This window comes from Ischnura elegans, chromosome 5 (genome assembly GCF_921293095.1).
Source record: "Ischnura elegans chromosome 5, ioIscEleg1.1, whole genome shotgun sequence".
In the NCBI taxonomy this organism is placed as follows: Eukaryota; Metazoa; Arthropoda; class Insecta; order Odonata; family Coenagrionidae; genus Ischnura; species Ischnura elegans.
The window spans coordinates 49,885,088-49,910,175 of record NC_060250.1 but is presented as its reverse complement, the minus strand read 5'-3'; the positions used below and the strand labels follow the sequence as shown (position 1 = coordinate 49,910,175).

The window sequence follows — 25,088 nt, the reverse complement described above, 5'->3', positions numbered from 1 at the left end:
GGTTTCTAAGATACCACTCATCTCAATTACTGTACAGTGTGTGCGGCAATTTATATATGCCCCAAAGCTGTGATGGTGTATGTCGTAAAGTATTTATTTAAATTTATGGCTATTTTTTTCTATAGAGCGATCTTGACATGGGCGCCCTTCTCACCCAAAATATCACTTCCGTAACTAAGGCAATGCCATTCCTTCGTGTATTTCCATTTAGATGTGCTGATAGTCCACAAGTGCGGATCGAGGATTTTTTTCTGAGGGGGCACAACAGGTTGAGACAGGCCAATGATCTTGTCATATGTGCGATTAAAAACGACAGACGACCAGTAACGTACGAAATATACTCTTTATTTCAATGTAAAAGTTATAAATATGAAAAAATCGATGAGATAAATGTATAATAAGAACAGCTTTTTTTATGTTTCCTAAACAAAATATCCAGTACTTCATTAATGTTTATTTTTGACAAAATGTCGTGATGGTAATGCATTGGCGCCAGTCCATTAAAACGATCCTATGTCATTCTGCTGATAAGGTTTTTTTTATCGGCGTAAGGTGGAGAAAGATCGCGTTAGGGTTTAGCTGTTTGCGCATATGTTTTTCTATCGTTTAGTGGGGGGACATGCTCCCGTGCCCCCCCCCCCAATCCGCCTATGTTTCTCCATATATACTACTTTGTAGTATTCTTATGGCAAGGGAAATAGTTTTCACCGTTACGGTGATGTGATTCACATGTGGTTTGAAAAAAAATTTCGTTGAGAACAATGTACGTATAGAGAAATGAGTGATATGAGAATGGGCCAGCCTCAATTCGTAAGTTTTCGGCCCGAAGTTCAGGTCTGCCGTCTTTATCCCACATGGGCCAGCTCCAATTAATTTAGAAGTAGTTCACGAGGTGCCAATCAACTTTGCGCCGAACAGTTATCCCCGACAAAAAGGCATGGGGGTATGTCGAAACAGGTTTACGATTTGGTCTGGGATATCCATTCATTCTCATGATGAAGAGGGATCAATATTCACATCTATTATATTTCAGACCTGATGTGACCTATCCAATGTACAGTGATGCAGACGTATCTTACACGGGCATTGGAATTCTAAATTTTTGACCGACTATTGCATGAAATTCAATAAATTGAATCCGTATATTTTTGGCGTGGTTCAATCAGACATAAGGTCATTTTAACTTCGTCACGTCAGGTTTATGTTCAAATTCACTTTCAATGGTTTTCATCTCAACTTTGTGGAAGTTGAAGTTCACAAATGACTAAACGACTTCGTTTTCTTCCACGGATTTATTCTCTTGGTACAACATGTTTCAACCTCAAGAGGTAATTTTCAAGTAATTGAAAATGACCTCTTGGTACTTGAAGGAAGAAAGAACGGAATGCACAAGGTACTTGAAAATGACATTTTGAGGTTGAAACATGTTGTACCAAGGAAATATATCCGTGGAAGAAAACGAAGCCGTTTCGTCATTCAAATTCACTATAAGTAATGTGATATTCTTACGCTAGAGGGTTATTCCCTAATTAGTTCTTCGATGAATGCTAAGCCCTCCATTACTCCCAAGAAAGTTCCTTAACTTCCCAGGTGATCATATTTCATGTGTCCGTTATCTGCATTTGCCGCTAGGTAATGGATCCTTGTCGCTAGGTCTTCTTGGGGGGATTTTATCTTAAATCTTCCTGGATTGCATTTCTCATGCAATTGATAAGTCTTATGACATGGCATATCCACTGTGTCCTAACCCGGTTTACTTCCTTCTACTATTCCCCGCTACACCTTTTTCTCACCCCATCTGTTCATATGATATTCAGCACCGTCGTTGGAACCAGATCTTGAAGGCTCCAAGTCCTTTCTGGTCAGCTTTTACGTTTGTCCAAGTCTCTGAATCGTTTAGTGGCTCTGCCCATGTAAACAGTATCCGAAATGAATGGCGTATATATTGATACTTTGCATGGTAGGCAGTGAGAATTCCTATGTGAAGTCAAGTTAAAGAAAAACATCATTTTACTCGCTGAACCAATATATAATGTCATGTTTGTTAATTTCTTCGTTTACATTTCTTTTAGACGATTTTTTGCGCTTCGTAAGTCCTGTTTTCGGATGAAATTAGCCAGATTAGAAAAAGCAAATAACGAAAAATTAGCCAAATGGATCTGTTGCATTTATGAAAGCAGTGAGGGACACTAGTCGGCTTCTATCATTCTTCTGGCGAACAAACAGCAAACCGCTGCGCACACTGCATTGAAATTGAGCGGAGTTGTTCTTTAGCTGCAGTTAATGGCTTGTACTGGGATTACTTCACTATTTGATGTCATATATTATCTTTCATCCCGAGATTTTGTCCTCCATGCGCCACTGTTTGTGCTAACAAAACGTGGATGAAAAGCGCTTCAAAGAAATTACTAGGATCCAAGTATTCCCCGCTATTTTTCCGTCTAATTCAAAATCGGCTTTCCTTGTAATCCGAGTCGTTCCATAGCTGTATTTGTACCTTCCATATCATATGAGGGAATGAGAATACAATGGATACAAGTGATTTTGTTTTCTAAACAGAGGTAGGTACAGAAATTAGGCAAAGAAAGCAATCGAGATCAACTAGATTATCCACTCGATGTCAGCACAAAATAGAGACTCACCCGTATCCCTGGGCAACCAAGTTTTTCTGAATTTCTTCTATCAATCTATGTATCTTATTCTGTTTAGAAAAGTAATCACTTGTTCCATTTGGCTTCTCACCCCCTCATATGTTATTTTTCGTCCCGAGAGTTTATCCCCCATATGACACTGTTAGTGTTAACAAAACGCGGATGAAAACCTCATCAAGCAAATGACTGGAACATTGCGGAATCCGAATATTTCCCGCTCGTTTTCCTTATAATCCTTTCTCGACCAAACACCTTGCTAATTTTTCCCGTTATTTTAGCAACGTTCCGCACAAAATTTTGCCATGAACATCGCATTTGATGTATGAATACTGGAATCTCACGCCAAGTGCTTCTTACGGTTATTTTATTGCTATTTCTTTCTATAAACCGGTCTTTATATTACCTGTGGGCGATAAGTCTTTATCTTTTCGGTAATCATTCACAATTCTCCTATAATCATCATCCTTATTATATTCTATCAGTTGACATTCCATTTCATGTGATGCCTATAATCGATTTCCTTGATATACTGTTTGAATCTTTTTCCTCGTGTATTGCTCTGTATTCCACGATCTGATCTAAATATTAATTTATAGTAGAATGTGCATATTCAAGCTGTTAGTTGCGCTTAAATATTGAAAATGAAGAATCATGATATTTGTCAGTTATCAGGACTACTACATGCCGAAATATTTTCCTAGCTGAATTAAAATATACAGCATGATCTTGCTGATTGTTCTCCTGCGGACGTAAAAACTTATAGTTTGTATCAGGAAGGCTTTCTACTCTCAAGGTCTGTGTATTTCCTGATTGGTGTTAGCTTGGATTGAAGTTGAGTGAAAAAGCTAACGGAAAAGTAATCTGTGAAAGTTGAAAAAAATGATGGGATAGAAATTACAAGAATTATGGGTCATAGTAAATTAATAATGGAAGGTATTTGGGGGAAGGGAGAGAGGCGAGGGCGATTGGTAGAATTATCATATATAAAACCGAACAAACATACCTGAACCGATATAGTACGGTTCGTCGCTGTCGATTAAACTATTTAAACATTTTATCGTCTGTATTTCCATGTTGTGGCATGTGCATGACCTCTATCATTAGGTACATTCGAAACCTTATATGCGTTTATAGGGTAAGTATTGTTACAAATATCTATTCATTTGCATGAGGTATCATGAGGGGCTTGTACTTGAGCGTTATGTCAAACGTTAGTCGTGCTGTGTATGCTGAACTCGGAACAGTAAGCTGATAATCATCCAATTGACGGACTCCTCGGGTGAAAGTTTCGTAAGTTTGACGTCAGTCGTCCGGGTTTATGTAAGGGACCAACTGCCCCGAAGTGTATAGGAAGGGGCGTGCCTTGTGCTTATTGTATTCGGAGGATGGAACGGCGTGTTTTGTGGTGTGGGTGAAAACTTCTTCTTAAATAATGGCGGGATAATACGAGCTGTTTGAGGAAACTGGCGGAGGGAGCTCGAATGTTACAAAAGACGTTTCTTCAGTGGACCGCTTGATGTGTTATCACCCGCCGAGTATTTAAATGAGTTCGCCAAGAAGTCGCCACTTCTATTTTTTACAAATTGTTTTTTATAATATGCTTTATTTTAAATGCAGACTGCAAAAATGTTGATGATAGCTGACGGAAATGCTAATTTTGTATAATTAATCTCTATTTGTAACTACCTACTTAATATTTATAATATTTTTACGGTCCATATGACAGATAACACAATGTTAGAGGTGTGAAGTTAACAAAAAATCAAATATGCGTGGATAACATGCCGAAATTTTTTTTAACAGCTACCACATCGTTATTTGTCGCGTTTGTCGAGCGTTTGAATTCTTTTTGTTTTTAAATAGTTAAAATACGGAGATCGGGTTGGTGTGGTGGCTAGAGTGTTGGCTTCCCACCCGGTGGGCTCGGGTTCATAGCCCGGCAGTGGCAGAGAATTTTCAGAGACTGCCCGATCCCTGCTTGAATGTTGTGTGGAGGACATTTCAAGCGCAACACTCCGTCCGTTGGATGGGACGTTAAGCCGTGGTCCCCTTAGCGCCTTTCGTTGAGAGCAAGCTAATACCGACGCCGAGTTTCTCTCCACCCATCCTTATCTATCCATCCCTCATGGCGCAAATGACCTAAGCTGTCGGTCGCCTCCTCCAAATACCATACGTTAAAATACTAAATCGTGACGTTCGTGGAGCTCAAGGATAAATTTATAGGATATTAAATATTTTTTTAGTTGTCTGAGATTTAGGTTCATTATTTTCTGGAGTAAATGAAATTGGGGATTGGGTTGGTGTGGTGGCTAGAGTTTTGGCTTCCCACCCGGTGGGCCCTGGTTCAAATCCCGGCAGCGGCAGAGAATTTTCAGAGACTGCCCGATCCCTGCTTGAATGTTGTGTGGAGGACATTACAAGCGCAACACTCCGTCCGTCGGATGGGACGTTAAGCCGTGATCCCCTTGGCGCCTTTCGTTAATAGCAGTCTAATACCGACGCCGGGTTTCTCTCCACCCATCCTTATCTATCCATCCCTCATGGCGCAAATGACCTCAGCTGACGGTCGCCTCCTCAAAATACCGTACGTTAAAATACTAAATCGTGACGTTCGTGGAGCTCAAGGATAATTTTCATGGGATGTTAAAGATTTTTTTTAGTTGTCTGAGATTTGGGTATTCACGAGGGTTAAAGCTCAATTAGATGACACAATAAAAAATTAGAAGTTGCTTGGTGTCGTGCACTTTGAATTTGGCGTCGGATGAAATCTTGTAGATGATTCACCGTTTCTCGGATTCACTCGGGGATCGTCATTCCATTATAATGGGCTCGGTGGTTGGATATTGTGCAGAAGTCGAGAGAGTGGAAGCAGTGGAGCGAAACGACACTACTTTCATTGGCGAGGGGTTGGAGTTTTATGGTTGGATGAGGCAGAGGAGATCTGCAATGTCCGTTAAGCTAGCTTTTCACCTCGGAGTTTTCTGTAGTACCAGTCGGCGGTTAAAAACTGTTAAAATCGACTCATTCGCGTGAACAGTGTTGTGAAATTAAAAAAAAATCGTATGCTCTCGTTGTGTAGGCTTCCGCGGGGTGATAAAGATGGAGCGCCGCGCATTTGTCCGGAATGCTGAAAAGCGCGGCACGGTAAAGTATCAGGTCAAAAGTGGAGTATTTAAAGGTTTTTGAGGCCACTGATTACGAATTTGATCTCGGAGCTTGTAAAAAAATCAATTTTTTCCAGCGCTAAGCCTGAAATTGTGTTTTAATATTCTCGAAAACTTGTCACCTGGAAAGTCTACTCACAATCAGTTTAGAAGTTTTGTTCAATAAATTCTTGTTGTGCCAACTAATGAAGTTTGATGAATATCAAGAATGACATTTCCAATTGCCTGAGAAGGAGATATCAAGTATGTACGTACTACGAAACTCCTTGTTCCATGTTATGCCATAATGGCTATACGCAAGTTACAGCATAAGTAGGAGAGGATTTGAGGTTCTGATGTCTGGTTTTTCCCTACGAATAATGAATGTGAAGATTTCTCGGATTTCGCATCGGGTAATATCCTCCATTTTTCCTTCGCATATCTGCCTCGGGGATTCAGGAATACAATAAATAAACCAATCTTTGGATCCCTGAATCGCTGAGGACTATGGGAGAGTTCATAGGCGGATCTAGGGGGGGTGGGGGGGGGCGGGGGCACGTGCCCCCCCAGACCCTTAAGAGACATGAATATTTTTAATACGGTCCCATTATCATTGCGTTCGTTTTGTATTACGAGGTATCCTTGTACCCCCCCCCCCCAGAATAAAATCCTGGATACAGCCTTGCTTGTGCCCCCCATGAAAGAAATCCTGGATCCGACCCTGGGAGAGTGTCTGATCGAAACATTGGGAAAAGATGTGGAGGACCTTACCTGGTGTAAAATCCGATATGTCTTCACAGCCAAGGTTGGAGGTTGCCTTTATTTTTCGAAGATTACGTCTGCATCTGCTAACTTCTGAATGGTATCGAACATGCATTAAAGCTTAAAATTAGGAGAATAACCTTAATTACTTAGTTGTTTTTTGAAAGTAAGATAACGTAAAACCGTACGGTGATTTTCTCCAACTGATTAAGTTTCAATTTTGGTTCTTTGTGTTCTCATTTTATCGTATAAAGTGAATTAAAATATGGATATTGCGCGTTGTGTTTAAAAGAATACTTATTTCTTTTGCTTCCAGTTCACTGAACTCAAACAGGAGTAGTAATAGCAGTGATTATACACCCTTATCATGTCGAGGCTTATTTAGCTGCGCGCTAAAATTACGGCAGTGTCTGCCAGGGTCGCAGCTAAGAATTAAGGCAAGGGGGGTTTTAAGCGCAACTAGTACTGAGGGGACTGGGGGGTATAGAATACCCGCCAGGGTAACGGAAAGTGCGAGGGCCCTCCCCCAGATTAGGCGAGTTTTACGGCTTTCTGAGGGATATTTTATTAATCCTAACATTATTATATAATTAATATTAATCCAATTAAGTAAAATGGATTAAACTTAAAAATTCCTCTGAGAGCTGGAGGGGATTTCATCCCCCTCGCTGCGCCCCTGGTCTCTGCTATAGTGCGCTCAGTTTCAGACTGACCTGTGCCGAATAGTGTATTCCGTGGCACTTGCCTCTATCTCCAATGGAAGTAGCAGGTATTTTCCTTATACTCATTAACCATCAAATTTATGGGAAGGAGGGTTCATTTGTGGGTCTCTGCCTTACTTTCGAGGTGTGTCGACCACTCGGCGCCGTTTAATTTGGTATTTCCTCTCGAGCGGCTTCAATTTCTCGGTGGACAATTCCGCTGGCGTTGCAATCGGCATCTTGAGGTCAGTGAAGTGAGCAATTTCGACCACCTACCCCATCCGTTGGGGTCGGGCTCTTTGTAATTGCTTGCTGCGTTCCCGTTGTTACCGTGTGTTTCCACGCGTTTGAGAAAGCGCCTGAAGCTGTCTTTCCGGTTGAATATATTCCCGTTTATGTTTATTTAGTTTGCCTTAATATTAATCTTAAGAAATAGTGTTCATGAGACACGACACTGCGACTTTTATCTTTGATCATTTGTCAGTTAAGAAGGTCTCTCAATCAGTGAAGACATTTGATGCCAGTTTGGTGAAGTGGGGTTTGGTACTGAAGAGTTTCAAATGGACATAAATTATGGCGTTTGTTTGCATGAGGCGATTTTGTCAACACAGTTTAGTTTTCATTGTTTTTTTGTGAAACAAGAAGATTTCTCCTATACTTATTTATTGCATGAATTAGTGGTTAAAACTTTGCATACTTCTGCCACCTATGTATGATTAACATTGCGATTAATATGCTATAAATTCAACGGATTTGGGTTTGAAATTTCTCTCCACTTTTTTGGTAATATTGCGTAATTATTTCTCTTTTTCTACTCTTTTTGCTTTTTGATTATTTAACTTATCAATCCCATTTTCTCTCCATCATATTGATGTATTGTCAATTTCCGATGGAATTTATATTTTCATAAACACTCTCGACGCGTAATAATTTCACAGCCAATGTTTTTTGTCGGTATAGCAATTGCCATACCATAAACTCATAATTTGGTATGCCAACCTTGTTTCATTGCGCAACTAGGGCGAAATGAAATGTGATATAAGAAAACGGATATCGTGTTGCTAGGAGGAGATGTAAGTTGGAATTTAACTGCTGTTACATAAATAATGGATTATCAGTCATCTATGAAACTACAGTGAAATTAGTTCTAGCTGTTTATGGAAGTAATTACTGTCCAGTCCGGGTGATGTTGGCCGCAAAGAATGATATAGCCGGTTGGTAGATGACTTGAAGAAAACTCGCGAGATGTGTGCCATTTCACTGGGTATAAAATTCGTAACGTGAAAATCAAATGTGCTCCTAGATAGCTCAAGCCTACGCATAAATCACTTGCGGGTGCAGGGGGGGGGGGGTTTGAGGAATAACCTCCCCCCCAGAACTCCCAGAAATTTTAAAATTTATTCCATTTTACTTAATTGGATCAATATTTCATATATAATAGTGAAATTATTAATAATATATCCCTCAGAAAGCCGTAACACTCACCATTTTGAACCATTTATCTTAAAAATTTTCTGGAGGGGGCACCCGCACCTCCCGTAATCCATACCCCCCAGTATTAGTTGCTCCTAAAGCCTTCCTAGCCGTAATTCCTAGCTGCACGCCTGTGCGGGTGATCAATTGAATTCTTTTAAACCTCGTCCTAATGTCATATCGTGCGTTATTTGTTTCCAATACAATGCGGAAACAGTATATTTTTGGGATCACGCATGCGAATGACGCATTTGAACGTGATAACATTTCATTTAAACACAGGTTTTCATTAAAAATATGAATAAAAATTTATTTTATTTGAAGTGTATGATTGAGTTTAAAAAAGTAAATAGAGTATTATTTCGGTTTTGAATTCGTTGCTCTCGAGCAATTAGCAACCAAAATTTGATGGCCTTAACCTTTTCGCAGAGAAGTTGATGACATCACGGACTCCTGAGGTACTCTTTGAGCATCTGCATGCGCCTCGAGTGGTTAGTTGTTGTTTAAACACTTAATACTACGAGTAATTTCTGCCATGAATGAAAGATCTCGTTGAGTTAACGAGTCAATGAATCAGAACTCTGATGGCATCGCTAAATCATGAAAATTGGGCGGCATCTCTCCCCTCTTCGAATATTACATGTAGTAGGAAATGGTGGAATGGGCAAGATTGTTTCAAGGTCGTAACTTGCCTTTCCATTCCGTCTACCGAATTATTTTTTAATTAATTTCTATTTTGAGTCAGAGTGAACGACCCTATCAACCATGAGGCGTCTTGAGGCAGAGTCTTGTAAGAAGTGAGTGTCATGCAGTAGCGGATACAGAAAAAACTCAAGGGGGAGGGCGTAGAAGATACCTTGAGTTACCTTTACTTTTGTTGTAATAAAAAATAATCAAGTCACTCGCAAAGTTTAAGAAGGTTTTTAATTAAAGTGATTATGTAAAAATGCAAGACAATGTCATTTTATGATATAAAAAAGGTAAAATTGTGGTTCTGCGATGTTTGGCTGTACGGGCGGCCCCACAAGGGGGGGGGGGGGCTCCCCCCAACTGTATCCGCCACTGGTGTCGTGAGATGGCAGCAGGAGAGTTGCGAGGTGGGAAGATTCTGCGCGAAACACGCTCGCAATGGACGGAGGAATAAAGCTGGGAAAGTTCAATGGGAAGAGAGCAAGCCTGTTGGCGGGAGGTCGTCCCGACAACAGAGACAAAAGAGAAGCGGTTCATTGGCGGGAGATGCTCGACAGACGGAGTCCCAGTTCTCAAGATGGTGGAAAGTGCGGCGGTGTTCTCGATGCATTTGGAGACAATGGCACCCATGTACTTACTTCATTCAAGTTATAAGGAAAGTCACAAGAGAGCGGGCTCCCAAAAACCGAGGTGAAAATGAAGATAAACAATGAGGAGGAAATTTTAGAAACTTTATGTGCACTCTCACAGTTTGGGCGCTATCGCCGTTCGCACGGACGAAATTGAAAATGAAAATAATTTATTTTACCGGGAGCATCCTCTGAGAGCGAATACAATAATGTATGGGTCACAGCCAGATGTCTGTCGCGCTTCTGCCGTCCCAAGTAATAGTGTTCCCGAGGTAGCTGAATTAGTCCACTTGATTCATCTCTCCGCCTATGTGGATAATGGCCACTTTCTCTCCCGCGTACAACTATCTTGGTTTTCTACTTATTAAATCCGACGATGAACACAAAGCTGGGGAAATAGATTCGAGATCGGAGAGGTTAAAAAATTCTTTTTTCCCGAGAATGGTAAAAGGCCACTGCATACGTCACCGCGAAATGAAAAATTGTCCTTTGTTAGACCGTGGACTAACTTAGCTATTTTATTATTATTACCGAATTGAATATGAATTTCCTTGTGGCAGAAAATTGTCGATACGTGCGTAGAATTATCGCATGCACTAATTGTGTAATGCATGCCCATCCGAGCGAAATTACTGCCATATATAGAGCAATGAAGGTTCTTGGTGAGAACTAACCCCTGCCACGTAATTGAAAGTGCAAATCTGGTAACACCTTCAACTACTTGTAAGTGAGTGCATGTTGAGTAGACGTTATCACCCCCTGGTGATCGCTGGGTGTTTTGTAGATATATACTTGACGGGAAACTCCATACTTGACGGTTATCGTTACACCGAAACCTGTCACTGAAAATGTTATCAGGTGTGATTATAGGCCAAATCCTTTACCGCAGGCGTAAAATTTAAGTTTCGTAACTACTATCTTCGGATCATATTGTCCAAAGTTTATAGTTTTAACGAAAATGCTCGTAGACCTCTATATTTGAATATTGGTGGAGACATTGGCAGTTGCGGATCCAGGATTTCTTTCTGGGGGGGCACAAGCAAGGCCGTATCCAAGATTTTGTTCTGGGGGAGAGCACGAGGATACCTCGTAATACAATATGAACGCAATGGTAATGGTACCGCATTAAAAATCTTGCATATTTTTTTAAGGGTCTAGAAGGGTACGTGCCCCTGTGCCCCCCACCCCCCACAAGATCCGCCTATGAACATTGGCAATAAACCAAATAAAATTGCCGACCAAATCTCCTGATTTTAAGTACCTATAGATTTAATATCAATGATATTCTGAGAAATAAATTCAACCTAATATGATATGTTAGTAGTTCCGAAATTTTGAAACGTATTCTTTCAAATACTAATGGTTGAGAAATTAATGTATGATGCGTAGTTTTTTTCGAATAAATTGCCAGTATATTCCACGAATGTGATTTTTCAAAATTTTAAATACCCGTTGCCATACAATGGCCGATTTCCCTAGATAACTTGGTTTCGCTATTGAATACCAAATCATGAAACATTAGTTTTGAAACTTACTGTATAATTAATACGACGGCCTTTAATTATTGTTATTTACTTTGTGTTACGCAAGACGATCATGAAGCTACGCTCCACCGAAATCACACTTTCGCCACGAAGTTCTTAAATGGATCACTTTTATAGGTAATACGGAAATTAACATTGATTAACATTGAGGTGGCTCGAAGTATATTTTTTAATATAGATTTACCAATAAAAGTTTCGAGAATGCAACGGTACAAGTGATTGGATAATTACTTTTCCTTTGTATCATCATCGCTTCCTTTCTTAAAGCCAATGCATATCGCCGTACTCTCCTCTCACGTCCTAACTAACGTCTACACCTTTTTACTTCCACGAGCGTGCTGCGCCCGCTCCCAGCGGGCTTCCCCCGCTCTTTTCAATGCAGGTCCACAGAGGGGTAGGCGCGTTTCTAATTTTAAAATGTAGAAAAAAAAGGCAGGGTCTTATGTACAAATTTTATTGGAATGTTCATGTACAAATTGAGGTCAGTGGACCTCTTTAAACACAACATTGGAAGTAATTACACTATCCTCTGTTAAACGCACATGATGACTTATACTTACGGATCAACAGGAGACTTGAATGTGGAATCCGCATTTTGATAAAAGTTATTTAAAGAATGCGAGATATTGTTGCAAATGAACAAATGTATCAGTTTGTGCGCCGTCAACGTCAGGAATATTTACCGGTTTTTGTTTTTTTTATTATTTAAAAACCAATTTTAGGAAACAATAGCAATATCTAGGAAGTAAGATATGCCGTCGCATGTTCTGTGATAAATTCTGTGCATTTTGGTACCTCATTTGTAGAGTTTGGTTGCGTATAAGTTGACAAAAATGGTATCTATACAGTAGAAATAATATAGAAGATATTTGTGACGCGCACGAAGCGGCATTGCGTGTTTTTTGCTCTAATTATGCGATCACCCCAATCCAAGTTAGGTGGCGCTCCAGATAACCGCCCCCGCGGCTTATCTCCCTCCCCCCCTACTTGCGGCGGGGAACGGAGCAATTAGACCATATCGCTTCGGGGGCCGGTGTGGGGGTGGAGAGGAGGAACGTGGGAAAAACGCGGGAATGTTGGCCCCCCTGGCTCCTCTCCTTTCTTTTTTCTCTCGGTTAGTCGCCACCGGAAATGCCACCCGATACGACACTGCCCTTGAAGTCGGCTACATTTTTCCATCAGTCAGAATGTCTTTGAACAGTCGTAAGGGCAGGGCTGGACAATATTTCAAATTCAATGAGTATTTTAAATTACGTAAAATTGAAATACATTTGCAATTTGTATTTGACATTTCAAATATACAACCTAAACGTATCTTGTATTTTGTATTTCAAGTGCCGTTTTTTGGTATTTTCCCATTCTTCATAAAAAATAAATTTGTAAAATACTTATGAAGTAACTCTGATAACACTTCTGTAACATTATGCTTCAGAAATTACTCCGTTTTCGTTGGAATCGTTTTCGTCATGTTTGCAACTATCCGTAACGTATCCAGAGTGTTAGCTTCCCTGGTCCCTCTCCTTTCTTTTACATCTATCTACATCTACGAGGCAACCTGCGAGGCACCTCTGGAGTGTTTGGCAGGAGGTGACCAAGCTCCAGCATGCAGCTTGCTGGAGGATGCACCCCTCGCGGTCATAAAAACATCACGCATAATAACAAAAAATGCGTGTACATTCAGGAAGTGTTAAAAACTTGCCAACGGTTAGTAATTTCTATAGTAAATATATGCAGTGTAAAAATAAAAAACCTGCAATGAGTCTTCCAAGCGAGTAACGCCATTAATTTTATCAATCGAGAAGCCGTTGCTATCCGTAATAGTACGAGGTAAGAATGACAATTTAAATATCTGTTTTTCAATTTATTATTTTTTTTCTCGTGATCACGTCTACCAGAGTACGGCGGTAAACAAAGGATGTTTTCACGTCATCGGAGAAAAAAATCTTATCCGAATTTACGAAGTGAATTTAAAATATATGTACTTAGCTCTACGATCCTGTCAAAATTCCCATTATTACTCGCCTAACACATTTTAAACGCTGCACTTTTTATCGTAACAACTCATCACGAATCTGGCCGCTCTGCTCTATTGATTACATTTAAAAGTCCTGCTCCATAAGGGCCCCACACTGTAGCAGCATATTCCAAGTGAAGCCTTACGCAAGTCATGTAACCCATCTCTTTCACCTTTCACCGGAATTCACCGAGAATTCTTTTTAAAAATCCCCTACGGTTTTTAATTACGGATAAATTTTACGGTTGCCTTTGCCGCATATGAGACCCCCTGAGAGGCCCGAGTAATGGTGATTCGTAAGTATATCGCGATCTCGGCATTCGCTAGTTAGAACCCGTTATCGGTGTAACTCCTGGATATATCCTTTTCCCGAAAATTCATCACCATACATTTTCCAAGATTCCATTTTCCATTTCTCTCTCGAGTACTGCGCCATTCATTTATGGCAGCGAGGTCCTTTCCTAATTCCAATATAATCCCAGTTTACGGTTGACTTTCCTGCATACTTCGTGTATGTGTTTATCTTCTTTCTCCCACAATCAGTTAGTCGCCACCGGAAACAGCCCCCAATACGACGCTGACCTTGAAGTCAGCTACCTTCTTCCATGACTCATAATGTCCTTGAGCAGTAAGTAGAGTGGCCTAAAGTATATCTCCATTACTATATTATACTACTTACTACATATACCTACATATACTATCATACAGTGGCGTAACTAGGAATATGCTTTGGGGGGTATGTGGCGGCTTTGAGGGGTTGAGGGGGGTTAGTGGGGGCTACCCCCCAGGAAACGGGGATTTAAGGAAAAGTTTTGAAAAATAACATGCCTGAAAATGCATTTTATATCATTTTGTAATTTAAAAATTAACTGTTAGTAGATACAGTTATTATATATCAAATCCAGACAAGATTTTCAAATATTTTTTTTTATTTCCATTAGGCTTTGGGGGGGATACATCCCCTCATCCCCCCATACTTACGCCACTGCTATATAGCTATATTTTTTGGCCGGTGAAGACGGCGTTACTTTTCAATGTTCCTTGAATATGCACGACTCGTTTCAAAGCCGCTATATTTGATTAAGGATCTACGGCTTTCTAGGGGAGTGATTCAGGAGAATTCTTCTTGGGTTGCCAACCGGGTTAGAGTTTGCACGGAGGATGCTGACATCCCATTGGGAGGATTTCCCAAAATTTCCAGGGTTACGACGATGCCGATGACTGCTGTGGTCTGATATATACAATGGGGTGGGTCGGAGAATTAAAAAAATAAACTTGGCTCTATAAAAATAAGTTCCAGAACTTAATTAAAGTTTGGCCCAAAAAGTTAAAGACCTCCAAGTTATACATTGACGTTCCTCCATTGCCTTTACTGGGGCGGGAGAAGAAAAATGCATAAGTTTTTGGCCTTTTCCAATGTAATTTCCTGAGTTTAGAGATATCTCCGTCTAGACACTTCGCGCTGCGTCTAGGAGGATATCCTGGAATTGGGAGATGGAATGGAGAATGCGAGGGGGTGCGAATCCAAACGTTGAACAGAGAAAGCGTTTCAGAGCAATCATTGTATTTTGTTCTCAAGGTTAGGTATGAAACAGAAGACAGCACAGTAACTAAAGACGTACGGTTATTGCGGACTCCACGTATGACTATTTTGGCGAAGAATTGAAATCAAAGAATCTTAGATTATTTGGGGCTGACATTGACTTCATTGGAGAACATCACGATACAATGGGAAGGACAATTGTTGAGAAGTGGTAATGGAAAGCTAAGGTATATTTTACCATCATGGAGCGCCAAACATGTCAAATCGCGATATCACTTTATTTTTAAATTCTGATTATCGTTGGAGATTTTTTTGTTATTCGTAAAGCATCGCTAGCTAGTAACCTGAGACTCGAGACAAAAGTAGGAGGGCAAACGTTTGAGCAGGTAGAGGGCGACCCAACGCCCAAACAGCAAAAAATAATAATTGTAAAACATTCATCACTGTCTCTAGCATCAAGTTTGTTTTGTAAATTACAACTCCATGTTAAGCTGCTTGGATTAAAATCTTCATTTAATCCCGACGAATACTTTCTGATATTCCTTTTTATCGAAAAACTTACACTGTAATGTATGATAGAAAAGGTGATGGTGTACATACTTTTGGAAAAATTCACTATTTTTTGTAAAAAAAAAATAATAAATTCCCTTGGGGGGTTCCCCGGACCCCCGTTTAATTGGGAGATAGCCCATTTCAAACTCCCCGGCAGGGGGGCGACGCAACAGTAATTGGCCAGGGTAAATATTTTACCTTGAGCCGGCCCTGGCTGTTCTCAAACGGGTACCGAAAGGCGGAAGGAAAAAATTCCAAAACTCATAGTGGGAGATAGTACGGGAGGAAATGGATTTGAGGGGGGTTAGATTTGAAATAGGTATTTCATAGGGATATGTGTTATACTGGAGGGGAATATAAATAACCTTAACCTGTCGAGGATGAATACGCTTTCGGTTAGGGTTAAAAAGTTATATCCCTATTACAAAAAAGATTTTGCCAGTATTTTTTCTCCACGCCCATTTTCGTGCTAATTCGTCTTGGAAACGCTGCAATGTATGTGACGATGGGTATTCCATTGGATCGATTCGGTTCAGTGATTTCAATGATGGAACGTATTAGGTATATCGACCAGGGATGCCGACTTACAAAAAATATTGGGGGGCGCAAACCAGGGATCTTGCCCCGGTAAATTTTATAAGTAGTGAGTTTTTTAAGCAGTAAATTTTTTTAAAGTAGTAAGTTTTTTAAGCATTTTAGTAGAGTCATATGATCAAAATTAAAACCCAAATAACTCGAATCTCGATATCTGGACACTCCGGGGAAAATCGACTAGCCTGACACATTTTTCCTCACACCCATAACGAATTTTTCCATGGAGTCGGCACCACTGATATCCACATAACCACACCACTGTATTAGCACCCACTTCTGCGAGGGAGGTTCATAAAGGAAGATATCTTTATGCCGTCCAACACAAAAAATGCGAGAAATTAAATTATACGCTTTAATAAACGTTAGATTTAGGGGCCTGGGGTGTTATAAAAAACAAAAGGGTACTAAACGCCATCTATCATTCCTTTGAATGACCATCACCAAAATAACGCAAACACTGTTGAAATTGAGTTATTCCCTATCTGTCTTTATATCTTTTCTGCAGTATACTACTCCATTCAGGGGGGATCAAAGGATTTTTTTCATGGTGGGGGGAGTTTCAAGGATCTGTCGGGCAAACTATCTTCTCATACTTGAGATTAAAAACAAGATAAAACAATTACTGTACGAAATATTCTTTTTATTTTAATGTGAAAGTTATTATTATGAAATTAAACGATCGAGGCTCCGTAATACACCAAACAAAAGAAACGTAATGATAAACGTACAAAATATTTTGAATATTTTTTAAGCGTCTGGGGGGCCCGGGAGCACATGTCTCCCCCCAAACGCTATCTCCCCACCGAATCTGCCTATCTCTCCATTCCATTATTTTATACATGCCATTTTTATTTTGAGAGTTCACGATTCACGATTAGAGTTAATAAAAAACCGACGAAATGCGTATGAAACAAATAAACTTAGCACTTCGCGTTCCAAAAGTTTCTCCATACTTCAAAATGGACCAAGCACCACAATAATATTTGCTGTAATTAAGGCAGGTTCTGCGTTAATTTTTCTTATGAATGCCGCCATTGACGTATGGGTAATGTAATCTCACGCTACCTACGGTTAATTTATTGTTAATTTGTAAGAAACAGTGGCCAGGGGCCCGTGATCGCGTGCACATCTTGAGAGAGTCCGCCGCCAGCACTAATTAGTACTCTCTCTCTCTCTAGTTGCTTCACGTCCACCCGCCGCGCCTTCCGCCAGCACCGCCGCGCCGTAGCCAACCTATTCGCAGTACATGGCATGCCGCAACCTTAGATTCACTAGCACCGGACTTCGGAAATGGTCGGTTGGATGAGGGAAGACGCGAAAAAGCGGCAAGCCATTCACGTAGTTGCTGAAAACCCCGGAAACGAAACGGAATACAGTCTACTGTGCAAGCGTCAATGAACTTCAAAACTTCCCTGGACGCAATAGTCTTTGTAATTTAAATTAAATTACTCCCAAAATACCGAACATAGGCCACAAAATCTACAGTATGAGAGATAGGAAACGTTTATGGGTAATTTCTCATGATGCGGCGTATTAATTAAAATAGCCAAAAATAATAACTTTTTACCAACGGGAGAAAAATGTCTGACTGATTAATCTATTTTTTTAGATTTAAGAACAAATTGTTCGAACCATTAACAATAACACTCATTCTTTGGTTATATTTTCGGATTTCCCAAGCACTGCAGTATAAAAATAAGTCCTCCAATATACGTTTACAACGATTACTCCCAAAAATGGAACGACGAAAATTTTGTGTTCGCAAAAAAACCGCCATTTGCAATACATCCGTAGTTCAGCTGTTTTTCGATTTTCGCAAAACGCTTCAATTTGCATTTTTATTTGACGAGGCAAAGATATTATTTTTTTATTAAAATCCGATAGGTCTCGGGTCAACTTTAGTTCGAGTTGGCGCGGAATGCTCCATAAACCTATGTACTCGATCGTCATCTTAATTGTTACAAAATCGAAGTAATCGTCGTGTAAACTTAAGTTTTAAGACTACGATAGTGTTTTCTCAGTATTTAGGGACCAATTATTTCATAAATACTTCTTAAATAACATTGATGAAATAAATTCATAAGTGCCGCGAATTCTAAGTCTCTAATTTCTTATTATTTTTTAGTTTTAGCTAATTTTCCTGCTTCCATTTTCTAACTTACAATACACATGCAATCCACTGTAGAGTAACTCGTCATCCATAACAGTAAAAACAAGGATACCAAGTGGTGGGAAATGAAAAAACGCAACTTTGGTCTGCACATAGCATTTGAATGCATTAAGCTTCAATGCAACTTCCATAAGCTTTCATTTCAACGGCAATGCATAATCTTTGTGAAGGATTTTGTTCTGAAAAGGCAAAAGGTTTAAATAAAATTGCCTTCCAGGAGAACCATAGGGATTTTAGCGATGGTACCGCTGCCCTATTGGAAAATTCTTATTAGAAAATTTCTTATAAGAAATTGGGCATTTTTTGTAAGAAAATTTCTTATATGAATTTTTCTATTAAAAAATTTCAAAGTTCTTATCAGAAATTGGGCGTTTTTCTGATAAGAAATTTTTCTTATAAGATTTTTCTTAAAGGACCATTTCTTATAAGTATCAATCACAAAGTGTTATTTATGAGAAATTTTCTGATGGAAATATTTATTATAAATATCATATCATCATTAAAACACTTGCGCAAGCTTCTATAAAAAGCTACGTAAGATTTACATCCCTACTGAGAGTACAAAGTTAGCATTATACATAATTTAATCCAAATGTAGACGCCTAATCTGGTATACAGCAAACCTAATGATTTCCCATGTATCAAATGTAGATGTCTATCATTTCTGTGCATCAAGCTATCAGAGTTCTTATAAGAATTTCTGTAAGACTTATAGAATCCTATAAGAATTCTGTATGACTTATAGAATCCTATAAGAATTCTGTACGACTTATAGAATTCTATAAGTTTTATAGAATTCTTATAGGATTTAATAAGAATTTCTGTAAGACTTACAAGAAATTTCCAATAGGGTATAATGCGGTGCCAGCAATGGTTTGAGCGATGGAATATGGTCATGCTGACAATGAGTGATGGATTGGGATGGAAATTGGGATGTGATTTCCATCCGTGGAGCCATCGTGGAAAATGGTCGCGTGAAACAATCATTTTTCTGCCGTCATTGGAGCGGTCGCTGGAGCTAGCGTTCGAAAGGGACGGAAAAAAGTGGTCGTGGTACCACGATCACGTGATCACGTGATTCAGGCTGTAGTTAAGTCGGGGAGGAGTTTTTCGTAGCTAATAACGATTATCTTTGATTACCATCATGCATATAGAGGGATATAACCCCCACCCACACTTTGAGTCAAAAAACACAAATTTTTGGGGGTTGCCTCTTTGTACAATTGTATTTAGTTATATTTTCCGATATATATTCATACTTTAACGGATTAAAATACATATTAGATCAAAACTTAGGGCCTATTTTACACGCTTTTGGTATGTTACAATGCAGTCGCGGATACAGAGAGGAGCTACAGGAGGGGGGCTGCAGCTCCCTCCTCGGATATCCAATTTACTCTGGATAGAATGGTAATTTTGTTCGGACCTACCCTACCGCTGGTAGGTTACCCCCCACGTATTCCCCTACCCTTACCCCCTTTTCCCTATCCTGGACCCGCCAAGGCGTGCATACAATGATCGAAGAGATAATCAGTGCAAGATAAATAAAATTGACTGCAGAGCGGAGAGATTTAAGATGTCATCCTTTCCCAAGGAAATCATTGTGATAGCAGTAAATTCTGTTTTCACGGAAGTAAGTCTGGCATTCGCTAGGACGAATGAGACCTGTGACAAATTTTAATTTATTGTCCGTGGTGATAATAGTTCGAAAGAAAAGGGGCTCGTAATTTTCAAACTTTCGATCCGACGCGTCGCCTGCTACGTTTTCAATATAGTCGCAGGCCAGCTGGATTTGTCGGGAAAAATAGTATCCAGAGAAGTGGGAAACTTGGAATTAATGACCACGTAGCGGGATATTTCAGGTAAACCAAAAATGTCGTGTGAACCCAGCAAAAAGGTAACACTTAGTGTCTATCCCTTAAGTTATGTTTTCAAATTGAACGTGTGAAGAGATGTGCCTAACCGGCAGGATGTCCAACCGCTGAAGTTTAATGACATGACGTAACAGATGGTAATTAAAAAACGACGCAAAGTACGCGTTGGTCGCTACCGAAAGTAGCTCTACGGGCTTCTGCTACCCCCTCCCTAACCCTTCTATCTGATTAGGTGAGAGTCGGCTTGTTCCTCTTCCCCCCCTAAACGCCTCATGCTACTTTTGGATGACCCCTTATGTAATGTAAGATTTTACACTTTCCCGGCGAACAATGTGTATAAACTCTTCTCGGGATTCCGCGCGGGTAAGATTTTGTAAGAGCGCCGACGTTTCGAGTACCGGCTCGTTACCCATTCTCACGGCTACTACGACCCCTTATGTTTTGGAGCTCTGTTTTCCGTGTTACCAGGGATGCCGACTTACAAAAAATATTGGGGGGCCCAAACCGGGGATCTTGCCCCGGGAAATTTTGTAAGTTGTGAGTTTTAAGTTTTTTAAGAATTTTATAAGTCATATGATCAACATTAGAACCCTGATAACTCGAATGTCGATATCTGGACACTCCGGGGAAAATCGACAACCCTGACACATTTTTTCCTCACACTCATAACGAATTTTTGAGGGGGCTCGGGCCCCCTCAGGCCCCATGGAGTCGGCGCCACTGCGTGTTACTACGACAAATAGTGATGAACTGTGTTGATATTGGACTGTGAGCATCAATAAGTTGATGTATGACTGTCCAATGAATTCCTGACTTTAATAATATTTTTTAAGAGGTGGACTGGTCTATATGTGTATGTATAATAGTATGTTACGTATTTTCTCTCGCAGTTTGGCGGTGCCCTGCTGTCGTCCGTCGGAGACGACTTGTGTACCGAAATGACGTCATTGGGGAGTCGGACTTCTTGGAGCGAATCCTGGAGCCCGCTCCCGGCCGCATCTCCACCACCGCACAGCAGCAGCCCATCCTGCACCACACCTCCGCCGCACCCCGGCCCTCGCCTCATGGCGCTGCACTCTGACCCCTCCACGCTCTTGCGGGTGCAGGTCGAGTCCCTCAACTGGAAAATCAGCCAGGTTTGTCTTATTAAATACCATTGTTATGGAGCCTGTACGCCACATACTATTTTTTTGTATGAAATCACGTCTTCTAGTGATTTAAGTTTTTCAGTGGAACTTGGACCTTTTTATTTATCATGTCCTTAATGTTGTTTAAAAGGAATTTAAAACTTCATTATTGTTTTAAGATTTTCGCAGCTTCTTTTATCTATGTTGTTAGTTCCTTTCTGGAAATGCTGAGTGGAAAACATTTTAGCGCAAGGTTGAAAATATGACTATTAAAGTGTTATTTCTGAAGTACAGCGAAATATGTAGGGGTAAAAATGTTGTAACAGGGTTTTTGTGCCTTAAATATTTTTTTGTCATTTTAATGTAAATTGTGCAATTACTCCATTGCAGATGGATGTCGGCTACAAGATGCAGAGAGTGGTGCTGCAGGAAGTTTTGTCCTTCTTGGAGCGGTTGCCCAGTGATCTCAGTTCAAACCCTTCGGAATCCACGTGGAGAAACTCCAGCCAAACATGCTCCAAGTGTGGAAATGTCGTCCAGTCCTCTACACGCAGGAATAGCCTCGAATTGTCTCCAAGGTATTACACCCTTGCTGTTGTGTGAAGCATTCAAACTGGAAGTTTCTTTATTTCATCCCATTGAAGACAAAATTCTCTCCAATGCAGTGGCGCAGCGAGGGGGGGGATTTGGGGGATAAAACCCCCCCAGAGCTCACAGAAATTTTCAAGTTGAATCTATTTTACCTAATTGGATTAATATTGCTTATAGAATAGTGTGAGGTTTAATAAAATATCCCTCAGAAGGCCGTAAAAATCACCATTTTGAACCATTTATCTTAATTTTTTTCCGGCGGAAGGCCTCCGCACCTCCTGCTAACCCTGGAGGGTATGCAATACCCCAAGCACTTCAGGACTAGTTGCGCCTGAAACCCCCCATAGCCTTTATTCCTAGCTGGGCCCCTGTTCCAATGAGCTTGTTCACCAAAATTTTTGAAACTTTTGTTTGTAATAGAAAGATTTCAGACTTTCCCAATGGTGACTTGGATGTATTCTTCTCAGATGTATTATTCTTGAATGTATTATATTACACTGAATCAGATGGTCCGTGTTGGCCGAAATTTTGCTAGAATTTGGAACGTAGGTTTTCGCAGCGAGAGGCATTGTTGCCAATGGCTTTCGGGAGCAGCTGTGTGTTGCGCTTTATCGTGCGAACATTCATGTCCATTACATGGCACATCATCAGGCGATGAATGAAAATTCGGAAAAGTTTGTCAATTAATTAATTCGCTAGAATTTTTTTTCAGTATCCTCAGGGCTAAGGTAAGATTCCGTAGTTCTGTCTTCCTGGGTATATATATGATTCTGCATCAAGGGGTAGGTGCTACCCTTTTTATTATTGGGTTCCATATCTTGCTCAGGATGATACCTTGGCCCCTGTTGCTATTATTGCAGTGGAGGCAAACCTCAAATCCTAGTTGAGCCAGCCCCAATATCCTTTGGAACTGTCCTACATTGCAATATCCTCCCAGTGGATGCAATGAATCTCCCTAACGGCATGTTCAGTTCTTAATTGAATTCTTATTTATCGACTAATTTCTCGTGAACCAGAGCGAGCATAAGGAAAAGTACATATAGTATCTGTCTTTGCTATTGACTTTTTACGAGGCGCAAAAAGATGTAGGTAATTCTCTCTCCATATCTTCTTGCATGGAATTTCCCTATATCAAGAAATTTCCGCCTTAATAAAATTTTTTTTGAACTAGCTATCCTTTTTTTCAAACAAGCTTAAATGGAATAGTTTAAATTAACAATCCTACAAGAATTCTAAAGAGAAGTTAGAATCTTTAGTTAGGTACCAAAACAACTAAATTATGCATGCAAATGCCCAAAAGCAAACAATATATATTTTATCAAGCAGACTACATGTATCAAAAAACTTAGAGGTCGTTTGTTTCAGCACAGTGGCAATTATGTAGTTTTAATAACTAATAATTAATTAATGAAACCTTCTATGGACAAAAGATTTTAAATGTGTGATTTTTGGCTTGTTCATATTTCTTCGTTAAAACTTTCGCAGGTACTCGTCAGGTTGAATAAACTTTTGGGCTATGTCGCCACGTCAATTCTTGGGTGGCCCCAAAGTTTCCCGACCAGCATCAGTTGGGAAACGTTGGGGCCACCCAAGAATTGACGCAGATACCTACATAGCCCAAAAGTTTTTATTCAACTTGTTCATATTTTTTTGATGCAGTCTCCCAAAAGTGAGCAAATATTCTATTGTAACTTCTCCTCAGTGTAAACCCCCCTGAGAAATTTTTCTGGCTCTGACCTTGCTATGCTCATTACATTAACACTTGAGACAGCTTAAATCAACAGTTGAAAAATTCAGCATTGTTAAGCAAAGGTACACTCTAGTGATTTCTACTCTCCTATATCATTTGCTGTAATGTTTTGGGAGGTGTATCCGTTATTATATGTATACATATACATAGGCGGATCTAGGGGGCACAGGGGCATAGAGGGGGCTCGGAGGCACGTGCTCCCACCAGACCCTTAAAAATAAGCAAGATTTTTAATACGGTCCCATTATCATTGCGTTCGTTTTGTATTACGAGGTATCCTTGTGCCCCCCACCAGAACTAAATGGCCCTGTACATTCTGTACATATTCTGTATCACGAAACATGCAATTAAAATCATATGATAATTCAGAGAGGCAACATATCTCCCAGCTAGCTAATTTATAAGGAGTTGAATATTCTTCCTAAACCTTTTATATGTATAACCTTCGTATTCTCTGTTCATTTTATCATTGCGGGTGAGCTGGTGTGGCTAAAGCAAGTGGGGGTGAGGGGAGGGAAATTTTCTCGACAAATGACTTTCCCTTGGCCAAACAGCAGGCGTCTCTAGCTGGCAATCTCTGTCAGTCGCTCTCAGACCTCTGTCAAGTTAACATTGTGAATCTGCTCATGGAGCAGTGTTGCCAAGCCATGCATGTTCCCCTTGTATGTCTTCAAGTATGCCTTTCACCAATGGTGCCTCATTTAGCATGGTAGCTGACAATTTTATGGGCTTCTGTGAATGGATTTTTACCTTCCAAATGAGTAGGTATATTGTCTCAGTGCAGGGGCCAAAATACCAGTGGCCACCCATTACTTGAAAATTTTCAGTGACAAAGTAGGGCAGCTATTTGGCAACATTAATTTCGCTCCTCCTCTCTCTCTTGGTACTACCCCTCCCCATTAGTGAAGCCTTCTGAGAGTATCCGTGCTCTCACGCGTTCATAAGCTCACCCGCAAACATTAAGTGAATACAATATGGCTGTTACCCATGTTAAAAATGATTAGAAATTTTTTGTGTAAACAGTGTCTCCATAGTCACTTGACAAAATCAAAATGTGTTATTTGTTATAATTTTGTGACAAATAAAGCTGCTATAATTGGAATAAATGAAATGGGCATAAGTTTATTTAATGTGACGAACAACCAACATGTATCAAAACTGAAAATGGGATTGATTTATTCAAACTCAAATTTAAAAGATATTAGATGACCGGTATGTGTAATTCTATTGATAGAATGCTATTTTTGATACGTGAATGAGTGTCTTTAAAAGATAATCCC

General features: G+C 40.0%; 1 protein-coding gene across 1 annotated transcript in view; it reads left to right on the top strand.

The window, feature by feature from the left end:
* LOC124158860 overlaps positions 1 to 25,088 on the top strand; it is a 70,232-nt gene that overhangs the window by 42,535 nt on the left and 2,609 nt on the right. Inside the window, exons 2-3 of the mRNA XM_046534240.1 lie at positions 21,231 to 21,476; positions 21,858 to 22,045. Coding sequence (XP_046390196.1) covers positions 21,231 to 21,476; positions 21,858 to 22,045 — 434 coding nt within the window. The remainder of the gene's footprint in view (positions 1 to 21,230; positions 21,477 to 21,857; positions 22,046 to 25,088) is intronic.